The sequence below is a fragment of the Tachypleus tridentatus genome, chromosome 3 (genome assembly GCF_004210375.1).
Source record: "Tachypleus tridentatus isolate NWPU-2018 chromosome 3, ASM421037v1, whole genome shotgun sequence".
Classification (NCBI taxonomy): domain Eukaryota; kingdom Metazoa; phylum Arthropoda; class Merostomata; order Xiphosura; family Limulidae; genus Tachypleus; species Tachypleus tridentatus.
The window spans coordinates 83317754-83333243 of record NC_134827.1 but is presented as its reverse complement, the minus strand read 5'-3'; the positions used below and the strand labels follow the sequence as shown (position 1 = coordinate 83333243).

Here is a 15490-nt window from a genome sequence, read left to right as displayed (position 1 = left end):
GCTTACTAGAAATAGTGTATCAAACACACATCTACGAAACCCAACAAACAAATGTGGGATAAGGAATATATAAAAAGAATTGCTATTGAAATAGCTAAATAGAATCTTCACTTTTTCATTGACGTATATGAGAAATCAATGCTCTACTGTATTCTGTTTCAATAACACGAGACACTTGACGTCTGTCGTTATTCTCACTGAACAATCATTTACCGAATAGCTTTCAAATTTCTAAAAGACTTTGAGAACATGCACAAATCAATTGATATATATATATGTGTGTGTGTATATACATATATATATTTCTTTTTTCTCTTTGACAGAGAGAGATAAACATTTTGCCGTAAAATCAGACATGGTCGTAGAAATAGCTCACGGATCCCCCATTAGAGGCGACAAAAATGAAAAGTGCCAGACTTGAAATACAGCGTGTTTCTTTAGTTTTTAAGATTGTTTTTCTTAATTTTTGTATTACGCTCGTAGTCCTAATTTTTTATAGATTATGTATTGCAAATTCGGTCACAAGAAATAACTCGGATGAAACAAAATACATATCCCGTTAAAGTTACGTCAAAGTTTTAATGAAATTACTCATTCAAAAAACAAAAAAGTATTATTTTTTTTGTAAAATTTATCAAAAGTATTGAAAACAAAAAATACGTGTGTTATTTCTAAAATAGATGCGGTGCATTCTGATATGAATTATATTTATAAAGACATAAACATATCTTTGGAAGACAGATATTGTCTAAGAGATGGAAAATGTATAATATTTTAATCTAAAATATCACTAAGCTAGATCCAGAGAGCTTCAGTTATGAGTATTCTTAACCTCTCTTTATATTAAAGAATTGAAAGGTATGTGTCGTAAATAAGATTTATACTCGCTACAAAGATAAAATATACTTCATTAGGGGTCGCCCTGTGTCACTATCATAGCTCAACTGTTCAGAGCTTTTGTCACGTTTGAACATTCACACAAAACTACAAAAATAGATCCCTGTTTTAGCCGTCCAACTTTTGAACTAAGAGTAGAATGAGGACACCTAAACAACACCTCCTATTGACAGCCTTCCGACCTTTTGTCAAACCAAATAGTGAGATCTAGCTATTATTCTTATAGTGCACCCAAGGCCTCATAGTTCAAAGCGCGTTCTTACAACTACGGGAAACGGTGACTTCTCAGATTTACCATTCGATCACACTAACTATTAGGCCATGATCGGTCCCTTGAAAATTTTGTTTATAATCTTTCGGTTTCTAAGGTTCCATTTTGAATTAGTATTATGATAATAAACTCTTATAAGCCGAAGAAGAGGAGTAGCCGCATTACTTTCCTTATCAAATCACTGCAAATATTCAACAACTATTCTCCCAACTGTTCAAACAAAGTATTAGACTGTGAATAAAGATTGTCTCTAAGAAGATAAAAGTTAACTATCTTGTACATTGTCTGCTTATTTTATAGCTAAATTTATACGTATCTAATAGGTTTGTTGTGTCTCCTGGTAGGACAGCGGTAAGTTCATGGATTTAAAATGCTCAAATACAAGGTACGATTCTCCGCGGTGAACATAGTAAATAGCCCAATGTAGCTTTGCTCCAAATCAAACTTTCTTGTTGTCATGTAGTTAATATTTATCTGCCCTTGAGCTAGGTTTTTCTGGTGCATTGACGTGAGGTAGGTGCGTTATTTACCTAAGCATAAAAATATCTAACACTGACCAAGGCAATACTTATATTCTTGACCATAGAGCAACACAAACAAGGCAGCTCGCTCGCTACGATGAATACGCTTATCTATTTTTTGTAACTGATTCGTAAAAAAGAGGCCGTAAAATCCAAACATCACATGTTTAGCCCATTAATGAACGTAAGTCACCACGACGATCCGTTGCATAAATTCCGTTGTTACACTATTTCACACGCCGATAAGCTCATTTCAAAATGTAGCATGTACACGCTTTAATTTCTTAAGTGTTGTATGGCCATCTGCCTATAAATAAAGTAAAATAATGTATCTGCTTATATGTACTTACAATACGAGTGGAGAGTGAGGTAACGGGTGCTGATTTCCAACAAATGAAAGGTTTCTATATGGAATATCGTTGTTGATTTTATAATATATACTTATTTTATAAAAGTGTAGGTTTTCTAGTATATATTTGTTTTGTGAAAATGTAAATTTTCTAGTATATATTTGTTTGCGAAAGTGTAGATTTTATTATATATGTTTGTTTTGTAAAAGCGTAGATTTTCTAGAATATATTTGTTTTGTGAAAGTGTAGATTTTATAATGTATATTTGTTTTGTGAAAGAGTACATTTTCTAGAATATATTTGTTTTGTGAAAGCGTAGATTTTCTAGAATGTATTTGTTTTTGAAAGTGTAGATTTTCTAGCATATATTTGCTTTGTGAAAATGTAAATTTTCTAGTACATATTTGTTTTGCGAAAGTGTAGATTTTATAATATATGTTTGTTTTGTAAAAGCGTAGATTTTCTAGTATATATTTGTTTTGTGAAAGTGTAGATTTTATAAAATATATTTGTTTTGTGAAAGCGTACATTTTCTAGAATATATTTGTTTTGTGAAAGTGTAGATTTTATAATGTATATTTGTTTTGTGAAAGCGTACATTTTCTAGAATATATTTGTTTTGTGAAAGCGTAGATTTTCTAGCATATTTGTTTTGTGAAAGCGTAGATTTTCTAGAATGTATTTGTTTTTGAAAGTGTAGATTTTCTAGCATATATTTGTTTTGTGAAAGCATAGACTTTCTAGTATATTTGCTTTGTGCAAGTGTAGAGATAATAAATACTTTAAATGAATAACTTGTTTAAAAATATAATGTACCTCACAGACCAAAAGAATAATAAAAAACATAACTATAACAGAGATAAGGTGATTCGTTGATGTATCGTTTCATTAGCTCAGTGGTAAGATTGGAGGCTTATAACACTAAAATATGAGGTTTAATCTCTGCGATGGGCACAGTACGGCTAATTTTGCTAGTTAGTATTTTACAACAACAACAGCAAAAGAGAGAAAAAAATTTACATTTCAAGGTATCTAAGTACGTATACCACTAGTATGTATTATATTGATTTTTATCTGTTACATAAAAATTTTATAACTTTAAAGTAGTATTAACATTAAAACGTATCCAGTTGATTAAGTTTAAATTTAAATGTGCTCTTTGGATTATTATCACGTTTTATCTATTCTCTCAGCCTCTATTAAACGATTTCTGAAACGTATCCATTTGTATGTAGTGACGCTCGAATGTTATTCATTATAAAGTCTTGATAGTTTGTTGGTTGGAGAACCACAGTAATTCCGTGAGATATCTCACGAAATCTGTAAGATCATTAATGTTAATCTAGTAAAGATACTTTGAATCTAGCCTATTTTCTTAATAGTGATACGCTATGGAACTATGCATGAAGACGCTATGCTTAAGATTCCGAAGTTGTTTAAAAATTAAAGAAGGAACAATCTAAGCTTCAAAAATGTATTAATAAATTTGAATCGTCGAGTGTTGGAACCATTTGCATCATGTCCTAAGATGTATTTTAAATTTACATGTTTAAAAAGGCATGAATGTCTATTTGACCTTTGCTCTGCAATGATACTCGTTTTGCTCATGCGAGTAAATCTTAGGTGTAGGTATGGCTGTTTTGTGACAGAAAACCGATTTGAGCAAAAAAGAAAAAAAGGCAAATACTGCCTGTTAGATATACAAAAGTGGTGATATTTTGAACTTTGTAGACAAATAGGTTGGAAAAACCTCAAAATTCTCTGAACTCTGGTAGGAAGAGTAAAAACCAAACAACATAGTCCTTTGAAACTTGGAAATCCACATTTTATTGTATTTGACAAGAAAAGACTACCTATCATAATATATTGGATATATAGCACACTCTACATGTTATACACGTGGCAACATTGTAAATACTATGCATCTAGTACACTCTACATGCTACACATGTGGTAACACTGTAGACACTATGCAACTAGCAATACTGTGGACTAGGCACCTAGCAACGCTGCAGACGCTTTGCATCTGGTAACACTGCAAACACTGTACACCTTGAAACACTATAGACACTATGCCCACTGGCGTACTTAGGTCCTTACCTAGAGAGTGCTCAGCCCATGGGATGTAGGGCTCGCAAGTATGATTAACCCCTGAGCTCATACAACCTTAAATCTACCACTGACTATGTACCTAGCCCACTGTAGACGCTATACATCAGAGATAGAAGTGGTAAGAAGCTTCAATACACAAATATTATTTTTGAGAGTGTAGTGTTTCGGATGGGAAAAACAGAAACAATCGCATATGTTAAAGTCCCTTAATGTGCTAATTAAACATTTTTTTTATACTGAGACTTAAATCATTCTGAAACGCTCAAACTTCTTAATAATGTTGACCTCACTTGTTAAATAATATAAATATATGTGCGTATGTAGGGTTTAAAGGTGTGAAAAAATCAAAATGATATATTGTGTCGTTTATGAAACTAAAATACTTTTTATGATGTGTGTGCGTATCACGTGACGAATGTGCGATTTCAAGATATTCACACAATAAAATATTACTTGGTTTACATATTACATTTATGTCCTGTATTATAATGTCAGGCATAATAAATTAAGTAAAATGAATTGAGTAATTAATATTAAGTATTTTTTTAATCACAGTACATCACGCTTTTTGAGACCACCAACCAATTTTTCCTTTCAGTTCTGACGTGAAACTTGCAAATATTAGTTAGTTGTCATCAAATAGTGCCAAGCATGTTCTTCTAAATTAGCTATTTCATAACCTTTCTTCTTCTCAGCAGCTTAACCTTATCTAGTAAGGGAGATTTTAAATCATTATCCCCCTGAAATTCAAAGTTTAGAAGAAAAGCCCACCAATATATCGTGATACTCTTTCTTCATTGTAACACCATCATATTCGACAACACTGCCTGTTCCTACAGAAGAAAAATATCTTTTTCTGTTAAAAGGTTTCATGACCACCTTTTCGTACAAAGGCTCTACCAGTATTCTAAAAATATTCTGTCCATAGCGCACTGTTCCTTTTGTTCTTTCAGCTTTTATATTTTGCAAAGTTGTAACGCAGTTTCACATATAAACTATTATGTTTCCTTGACCGCAATTTCTATTTGTAGACCACTTACCTGCAATAACTGCCTTCGAACAATCCCGTTGCTACTTCTAATTGTACGAATATCCTGCGTTTCTGTACTCATTTCTGTGGATTTTTAAAATCAATTTCGTGTTGTAACTCTTCAAATTACAGTATTCTCAAAATGTTTGTTTTTTTGTGGATGTCCCCTCTTTCTACTGCATTTTAATTTCTCCATTTTTGCAAAGTACTCTAGTGTTTCTAAACTCTATTATTCAAAACTCTGAGGTTTTAGGTAATATTCCAATGAGGTTTATTTTCAATGCGAATAGCGCTAATAACTACATCTTTCATTGCCTAATTACAAATTACTTTTAATAATGTTTTTTCAGATTTAGCTACGTCAAAACCTACACCTTAGAAGTTGTTCACTAGAACTGACTTCCTTGAAACAAAACAAGAACCATCTGCGCATTGTTATCTCTAACATTGAAGTAGTAGATCAGAAAGAAGGCAAGTTGTCAACAGTATCTATTCCGTACTTTTAATGTCTGATCGAGTAGTGGAGTTACTGTTGGAGCCTCCGTACTACTAAAACGTGTGAAGAGCGATTTTCTGAAAGCGAACCATGAAACCTCAGATGCGCAGTCAAAGACCGCAAACCACTAGGAAAGGGTTGACCTCGGAAAGATGTGGATTTATGAAAGATGTAAAAAATTAATATAAAATTTTTAAAACACGTACAATCAAATTCCCGTTTAATGGTGTCCAGAACTGCATATACAATCATGACACGCATGACCTGAACTTGTTTATGACGTGTCTGTTTATAAGTCGTAGCACATAATAGGTTACCGACGCTCTGTCCACTGCAGAGAACTGAACGCCGGATTCAGGGGTTATAAGTCCATAAAATTATCTCTGACCCACAGCGGAACTTTGTGAAGCGATTGAATGTTTGTATAAAACAATATGTTGATAAAACAGAAATAAACGCACAGTTAGTTGCTTTGTTTAGTTTAATCGCAAAACTATACAAGAGACTGACTTTGAGGACTAACCATAGTATTAAGCCTCGAATTGTTACGACATAAAGCTTCAAGTACACCATTAATGTTTTATCAACACTGGTTTTTACTGACCAAACTGATATATCTTCAAGTTGAACCTAGCCTTCTGACCAGTACTATAAATATATAGTTATAACCGATAAGCGAGCAGTGATGCGTCTCTATATTGTATCATTGGAATTTGTAGTTTAGTTTCATTTGTCTTTTATATTTTGCATTTTTTTTTTGCTTTGTCTGAAGATTTGTTTTAATGTAGTAAGATGCTGTTTGGACTTTTTCTTTCCTTCAGATGAACAATACTGCTGCAATACACACGTGTATGTGTGTACGGAGGACTAGAAATACATTATTTTATTTTATTTTTGCAGACTTGTGTGGAAGAGAAAGCCACTGGAAAGCATGCTCTATACACACATATATTGATTCAAATATCATTTCCAGATGCCCTTATAACTCCAAGTGCACTCTGTTGGTATTCATTGGTACCTGCCTTGTAATTATTAGTTACCCTCTAGTAATTTTTATTTAACACGATGTTGTTATGTCTAGTAATTGCTGTTATATGATTGGTGTCGTTCTCCACTTGAACGAGGAACATGTGCGTACATTAGGATTTTTCACACATGTACGCACCTCAGTTAATAATACTATGTTAGTTCTAAAACATACACAACACATGTTACGAACTAATTTAAGCAAACACGATTAAAACAGCCAAAAATGAGTTCTCATCGGTTCGTTTACACAATATTTGCGTCACTATTCACAGGACGCCAGAAAAACAAATTCGGCTATGCTTGTAATAAACAGAAAATTCTATTTTGTTGATGACTCATGCTGAGAAACATTAAACCATTCCAATCAAAGGCAGGAAGTGACACCCACACGTTGCTATGGTAAACACAACAGAATTTCAGCTGAGTACTATATGTAAAACAAAATATCGTAATACATAAACATTAATTACAAGTATAGGAGAAAATTAATGCATTTTTACAAGGAGGGAGACCTATTACGTAAAACATGAAATAGAATGTTTATTTGTTTGTTTACAGTTAAACACAAAGCTACACAATGGGCTGTCTGTGCTCTGTCCACCATGGTATAGAAACCCGGTTTCAAGCGTTGTTAAGTCCGTAGACATATTGTTGTGCCACTGGAGATTGTGAAATAAAAAGGTAAAGAAATAACGCATCCAAAGTTTGAGAATTTCAAGATGGCAACTAACCAGAAAAGAAAGAAATTTTAATTAATAGACAGTTACGACATAAAAAAAATGTTTAAGGAGACTAAAACAGTATAAAGATACGTGTTAAAATAATGCATTTCAAAATTATTATAAAGTGTAAGAATTCAACGCCGATAGTTCAGCTTTGAATATCAATCTCTTAGTTCACTAACTATATAGTTAACATGGGTCCTGTTCATCTCTCTTCATAAGTAAACGTTGTAACCAATGTCCTCATGATGAACTGTATTGGATTTAACACCTCTAACCTTCAACATCAATTGACATTCTAGGAAACAATCTTGATTGTAATTAAGTGTCATAAAATATTTTTATGGTAACATTAAAATCACATTGCATTTATTGCTTTGTCCGTGTCCAATGAAAGCTATGAACAAGTAAAGTCTGAAAGTCTAATAATCCAAATCCTACTAGATGGTGACATGTCTGTAAGAACTTGCTTCTTCATTTTACTAATTATCACCTTTTCAGATATGTACGAAATGAAACGAAATGTGAAAGAAACGCTGAATTTATAATTACGAGTACTGAATTGTCCATTCGAGTGCAGGACACGTAGCAAAGTGCAACTCCCTCCTAGCACAACTAAAACGCAACTACATTAATCTGATACGTAGTACGTGATATAACAGTACACTTCTTATTATTACTTTTCTTATTTGTTAATAACTATAAGAAAACTTACCTCTTCCATTCACTTCAGTAAATAAACCTTTATAAGGTGAGGCAGGAGTTGTTCTAAAGAAGGATGATTGGTGGATATTCACCACATATGTTCTGATCCATTAGACGTCAAAGGTCACTACAAGAAGACAATATATGTCCACAAGTGATTTTTATTTTCAGACAACATATCTAATATTACAATTGTAAATTAACGTTAAGTGGCAATGATAGTACTGAGAAAAACTGGGTGATTTGTCTTCATTGGATATACGTTCACTTAAGTATTAAAAAGTTAAGAAGACCTGAATATCAATCACCACAACATAAGTTGATCGGTACCACTACCCCACTACATTTGTTTGTTTTGAATTTCGCGCAAAGCTACTCGAGGGCTCTCTGCGCTAGCCGTCCCTCATTTAGCAGTGTAAGACTACAGGGAAAGCAGTTAGTCATCACCACTTACCGCCAACTCTTAGGCTACTCTTTTATCAACGAATAGTGGGATTGACCGTCACATTATAACGCCATCACGGCTGAAAGGGCGAGCATATTTGGTGCGACGGGGATTCGAACCCGCGACCCTCGGATTACGAGTCGAACGCCTTAACACGCTTGGCCATGCTGGGCCTCACTCAACTACAAACAATACAACGTAAATTTATCGGTACCTCCAACCAACTACAAACAATGCAACGTAAGTTGATCAGATACAAACGTTACAATACAAGCTGAGCACCCAGCTACAAAATGATTTTCAAGTATTCTTACTTTTGAAGTCCACCCGTGAATCCAGGTTTGTTTTTCCAAACTTTGGCCTTAGACTTGTAGTATATTTTGAATAATATTGTCTAACCTTTCCTAGCATTAAACAAACAAACAGAAAATCGACTAGCCCAAATTATCATGATATTGTTATGTTTGAAGTAGTAACTTCCACATACAGAAACACAACACTAGACCACAAGTAAATGAACAATAATAAATATATATTTTTTGCTCTGCTGTGTTAACGTGTTTATTTCTTTTTGTTGTTGTTGTTTGATTGTTTTTTGCGCTATAATAACACATTGCAAAGTTTTAGAATGGGATAAAGGGTTGTAGATTTGTTTGGTTTATTTTGAATTTCGTGCAAAGACACTCGAGGGCTATCTGCGCTAGCCGTCCCTAATTTAGCAGTATTAGACTATAACACATTATAACACCCCCACGGCTGAAAGAACAAGCATATTTGGTGCGACGGGGAAAAGGGTTGTAGAACGTTCAAAGGGTGAAAGATGGTGGATGAGTGATCCGGATAACCCCTCTCTGTTTGTTGTTCTAAAGAGTTTTGTCTTGCGATGGTGTTACATAAACACACTAACATAAAATGTTAAAGAGCACATGAAATTATTTTTTTTAATATGCTCTGTTTAAAATTTCACAGTTATAAGATTAGGTATAATATTAGTTACTCTGATACAAGTTTAACGACTTAGCATTTAACTTTCTGTTTTTGCTATTCATGGAATTCAATAGGTTTAAGACAAAAATCTAAAAAAAAAGTGCTTCAAAGCCCATCATAAACAGCTGTTGGGTTATGAAAAACATGTGACAACATTGAACAACCGACCTCAGGTCGTTTCTTTTCTCACCACAATAAACTATATCTGTATAGCATTTGGAGGTTATATAGCAAATCTGATATCAATATATCCAGCAGAAAAGCTGTTAAAAATACTAAAAATAAACATGAAACCCAAGCTATCCTTCGATTTACCACCACTTGTTACTGCAGTGGGTTATATCAGTTTCAGGGAATTACACCCTTCACCAGTAACCCTAAGTGAAAACAAATTAAAAATATAAAACGAGATTTCCTGTAATGATGATCTGAATGCTATATGTATTTTGTTTTTAATTGCCTTTTACTTGCCAGAGGAAACGGGCCGGCATGGCCAGGTGGGTTAAGGCGTTCGACTCGTAATCTGAGGGTTTTGAGTTCGAATCCCCGTAGCACCAAAGATGCTCGCCCTTTCAGTCGTGGGGGAGTTATAATGTTACTGTCAATACCACTATTCGTTAGTATAAGAGTAACTCAAGAGTTGTTTTGTTTTGTTGTTGTTGAATTTCGCGCAAAGCTACGCGAGGGCTATCTGCGCTAGCCGTCCCTAATTTTGCAGTGTAAAACTAGAGGGAAGGCAGCTAATCAAAACAAAGAAACAAACACGACGTCCCACATCTGTATCACCCTTCACTACCTACAGACAGCTGTGGGAAGGTTACTGCTCTCCAAAGTAAAGAAGAAGAAAAAAACGAAATAAAAGTAATAATAATAAGGTATTACATTATATATATAATAATAATAAGGTATTACATTATATATATAATAATAATAAGGTATTACATTATATATATATAATAATAAGGTATTACACTATATATATATATAAACAGGTAATACATTTAAGTAACAGTCTACATCAAAAAGCCAGAAAACGTTGAAAACAGCATGGCCAAATGTTTCATAATAAATAGTTGCTGAATTAAAGAAATATTATATATATATATATATATATCCTCCACAAACGTTTTTGTTTTTTAAATGTCGCGCAAAGCTAGTGTAAAATTAGAGAGAAGGCAGCTAGTCATCACCACCCACCGCCACCTCATGGGCTACTCTTTACCAAGGAATAGTGGGATTGATCGTCACATTATAACGCCCTCACAGCTGAAAGGGTGAGCATGTTTGGTGCGACGGGTACTCGAACCTGCGACTCTTAGATTACGAGTTGAACGTCTTGACCCACCTGACCATGCCCTGCAATACATAGTCGCAAACCAACGTTGTAGGGATTGACTTTGAATAAAGTATTTGACGAAAACTAAGTAACCTATGATCAAAGTTACTCAAATTAAAGACAGTTTTGCTGGTAAACCTGAATTGCAAGGTGAAGAAATTTGAAATACGTATAACATTGGACTGTAAACTAAAGAAGAAGTTTAGATTACACATATTATTGGCTTACAAACTAAAAAAGTTCAAATTACGTATATTGTTGGATTGCAAACTAAAGAATGAATCGACAACTTTAACAATGTTCTTATCTTTTCAGTAAAAGTGTTCAATGTATCATCCATTTTCATGTTCCCTGAAATAATCTCAGTTGGTAGCAAGATGGAACATATTTTATAATAACTGAGGTTCGAAGCCAGGTAGCTTTGCTCTTAAAAGATAACTTTCTTTTAGTTATTTCTATGTTTACATTATTTTTGTTGTGATCACATTATGTGAATTGCGCGTTTGTTTTGTTTCTAATATTGTGGAAAGCTACACAAAGCCGTTCTTAACTTAGACTAGAGGGGGGGAGCACCCATCACAAAAAGTTGGACTAACCTGATAAGGAACTGAAAACGCGCCAAATTACATCAACTCGACCGAAAGCACTTAAAATGAAAATGACTGTTATCTTAGACACTGTCACAATACCGTTGAATTAAGAATGAAGTAGGTTAATGAAATCGCATCATAATACGGTTTTCGATTCTATCACACAAATATGATATATTAATTTTGAGTTAGAATAGGAAAACCTGGCTTTATGCATTTGAGACTCAGAAAGAGGAAAAAAAAAAATAGAGTAAAACAACGAAAGACATCCAATCGAATTTGATACCATTATCTTCACCATTTAAAACTTAACCAACGTGTCCGGATGCAGTTAATGAACTTAAACACTAGACCAGCGTAAAATATCTTTTAACTCAACTACAACATAATCTTCATGTAAAGAAAAAGTGTAACCACGTGGGTTCGTTCTTTCATTTAAAAACTTACCCTGCCGGTCTTTCCAAAGTGGTTCCGACTCATATGCATGCATTATGAAGTTACATTACGGTACACGCATACAAACTTTCAACTTATTTTGTATAGCATCCGGACGGGGCATTAAAACCCGCGCTAGTAATGAAATCAAGTTAGGGAAATGGAGTCATTATCAGCTTACAACACAATTAACTTTTCTTTTTTTTTCACAAATTTTTATTTGTTCACGACTGAAGTAAATGGAGGAAGTGAAAAGAGGTAACATCATGAAAATTTTAAGAATGATGAAAAATGGCATTTTATATGCGGCCATCCGATTCGTTTTGATAAATAATGTCTTTGGACGTCGATACCTCTGATGTGGAAACATGTTATTTATATATACATTTACACAAATGAGTGAAAAATGTTAAGCCATTTAAATAACACATTACTTCATTACACAAACTGTACAAACCATTTATATTTTAACATAATTGTGATGCCTGAGAACACACTTCGTTGATTGAGTGTAATTTTAACATCAGTGTGACACACAATGATACTCATTTGACTCACAACACTCCTCATTGTTTTATCGGCGGGACACTAAAAAACATTGGAATATAATTAAATTATAAATAAAGAGTTTTCAAATACACCAAAACAACGGCAGCATGACATAATACATTAAAAAGTTTGATTTCATTCCGTTTAGATAGAATACATATTAGTTTAAAAATAGGCTTTTTGTTTTCAAATCTCATGGAACCATAAAACTGAGTCAACTAGACAGTATTTTACAATCAAAGAACATTAGTTCCAAGTGCATATTGAACGTTTATTTAAATGTGATAGTTTGAAACAACAAATTTAGTTTCAAGTACTGATAGAACGGCCAGACTGAGTCTCGTTTCTTTTGTAATTTTCGAGCAAAGCTAAACGAGGATTATCTGAGAATAGTTAAACCTGTTATTGAACTGATAGACTAGGGGAAAGGTCCCCAGTCAGTAGCACTCACCGCCAACTCACGGATAACTCTTGTTTGACTGAATAGTGGGTTTTCGCCGTCACGACACCAAAGCGCGGAGGGCGTTTTGAGGTAAAACAGACTCAAACCATAAACCCTCGAACTGACAGTCTAGGCACACTACTGATTAGAAGAATTTTGATTATTTCGAACATGAAGATAATCCAAGTCATATTGTGTAAAAAATAAAAAATATATTAATCATGAGAATTATAAAACGTTTGTTTTAGGTATTGTGCAACTACATTATGACAACAAATTATACTTGTGTCTGTAACATAGTTAACCTATTGTTTTAGGAACGCTGATATGATTTAGTGTGAAAAGGAACAATAATGTATTTAACGAGTTTACTTCTTGTTGCCTTCAGTTAGAAGTAAAATACAACAAAAGCTATCGACACAACGAATAAAATCAGTTTTGAATTAACGCAATAAAAAAGATACAGATAGAAAACAGAAATAAAAGTATTAAATATGTATTTATTTTTAGCTTTTAACTAATCTTATTACAAACAATTCATGATTCAAATCATCCGGTGGAATTTGAAAACGTCGGGTAATGTAATGCAGTATACTGTATTACAAAAACAAAAACGTTCCAATGCAGTGATCTGTTTTCGAATGATAACGATACAAGGTTGAGAAATCATTACAGAAAATTCTCCAAAAATATGGTTAAGACCTGTATGAAGTTAGCCAGAGAACAACTTAATGTATAAGGTTACAGTTCATATTGATTACTGTTCAGTAACAGAATTTCTGAGAATAAAAGTTAATGGAAAACCTATAAATAAATCGAAATATGTAGTTTCCTAACCATAACAACAAAACAAATTGAAGTGCACAAATACGTATATATAAGCTACGATTACTGTAATTTAGTGTAATTAATACGATAAGACCGCTGATTTATTATAGCATCGGGTGGTAGTTTAAACTATCTTTCAGGTCAGCCCATAAGTAATGTCCGAAAATTTAATCAAAAAATGTATCATAATTTCTGTCTTTGTAGAAGGCTTTAATTACTAAAATATATAGTAGGACGTGTATAAAAATGTTCTGACAAATAAAAGAAACTAACCCAACTCCACTTTTTCAGATCATTAATCAAATAAACCCTTACAAAGATGGATGTATCTGAGGAGCACATTAGGCATATAATAATTTATGAGTTTAAAAAAGACAACAGTACAGCAGAAACTACACGAAACATTAAGGTGTTTATAGTGCGGAGTCTCTCAATGAAAGAAAATGTTGAAGGTGGTTTCAGATGTTCAGATCAGGTGACTACAGCTTAAGTGATGTGCCACATTCAGGGTCCCGTTGAGTTTAATGATGACTTGGTGCTGGCTGCACTTGATGAAAATTGTACTGTAACAGTTAAAGAACTGGCACAGAAGCTTAATTGAACCCATTCAACAGTTCACCGTCATGTGCAACAGCTTGGAAAGGTGTAAACATTTAGAAAATGGGTCCCTCATGATTTGGAAGAAACCAATCTTAGAGCAAGAGTGGACTTTTGTACTTCTCTGCCCTCTTGTAAACGTAACTCACTTTTTTTTGGACACGTTGATGACTGGAAATGAAAAATGGATATATTATGAAAATGTTGAGCGCTGCAGACAATGGCTCAGTGCAGGTACTCTGGCTAAAGCACAGCCCAAAATGGATCTCCACCCTAGGAAACTCTTGTTAAGTGTTTGGTGGGATATTGTTGGTGTGATCCACTTTGAGCTGCTGCCACTAAATGTAACTATGTAACATGAATCAGTCAAGTGCTTCGAATCATTACTGTTTCTAATAATTCTCTAGGAGAGATAATATGAACCAATTTAGTACACTGAAATAATATTGTTTACAATAGTCCTGTGGCAGAGACAAAATAAACCAATCAAGTTATTGTGGAAAACATGGTATACCTTGTACCATGTGTTTTTATACTTCTATGTGGAAAACACAGATGTCGTAAAAGTTAGACGCGAAATATCCCACACCCACAATAAAAGGGTGTATTGCTACTACTGGTAAGTTAGTTAACCGTAATACAGTCTGACTCTCACACAGTCACGCACCGGCATGGCTAGGTGGTTCGAAACCCCATCACACCAAACATGCTCGTCCTTTTAACTGTGAGACGTTTTAATGTGAAGGTCAATCCCACTATTCGTTGGTAATAGAATAGCCCAAGGGTTGGCGGTGAATGGTGATGACTAGTTGCCCTCTGTCTAGTCTTGCGCTGCTAAATTAGGAATGACTAGCGCAGATAGCCCTCACGCAACTTTGTGCGAAATTCAAAAAACAAACAAACTCTTATATGGAAGGTATATTCTATATTTGAGGGCCAAATTATATAAAATCGCATTTCGTACTTATATAATTATAGTGGGCATCCAATGGGAAAATAAAGAGATTTGTGTCATACATTATTAAATGTGATCTATACACATGTGTTGGTCAAGAAAAAAAAATGGTTTGTTCTTTTATCCTTCAAATGTCGCTTAATACAAACTAAATTCATTGAGAAAAAATCAGGTAATTCATTGACGTAATGAG

General features: G+C 33.8%; 1 protein-coding gene across 10 annotated transcripts in view; it reads right to left on the bottom strand.

Annotated features, from left to right (window-relative positions):
- Positions 1–15490, bottom strand: part of LOC143247365 (forkhead box protein P1-like) — a 277478-nt gene that overhangs the window by 196924 nt on the left and 65064 nt on the right. For all 10 annotated transcript variants that reach the window (XM_076495328.1, XM_076495327.1, XM_076495332.1 and 7 more), the window contains one exon: positions 8144–8260. In XM_076495328.1, coding sequence (XP_076351443.1) covers positions 8144–8152 — 9 coding nt within the window. In that variant the 5' untranslated portion in view covers positions 8153–8260. The remainder of the gene's footprint in view (positions 1–8143; positions 8261–15490) is intronic.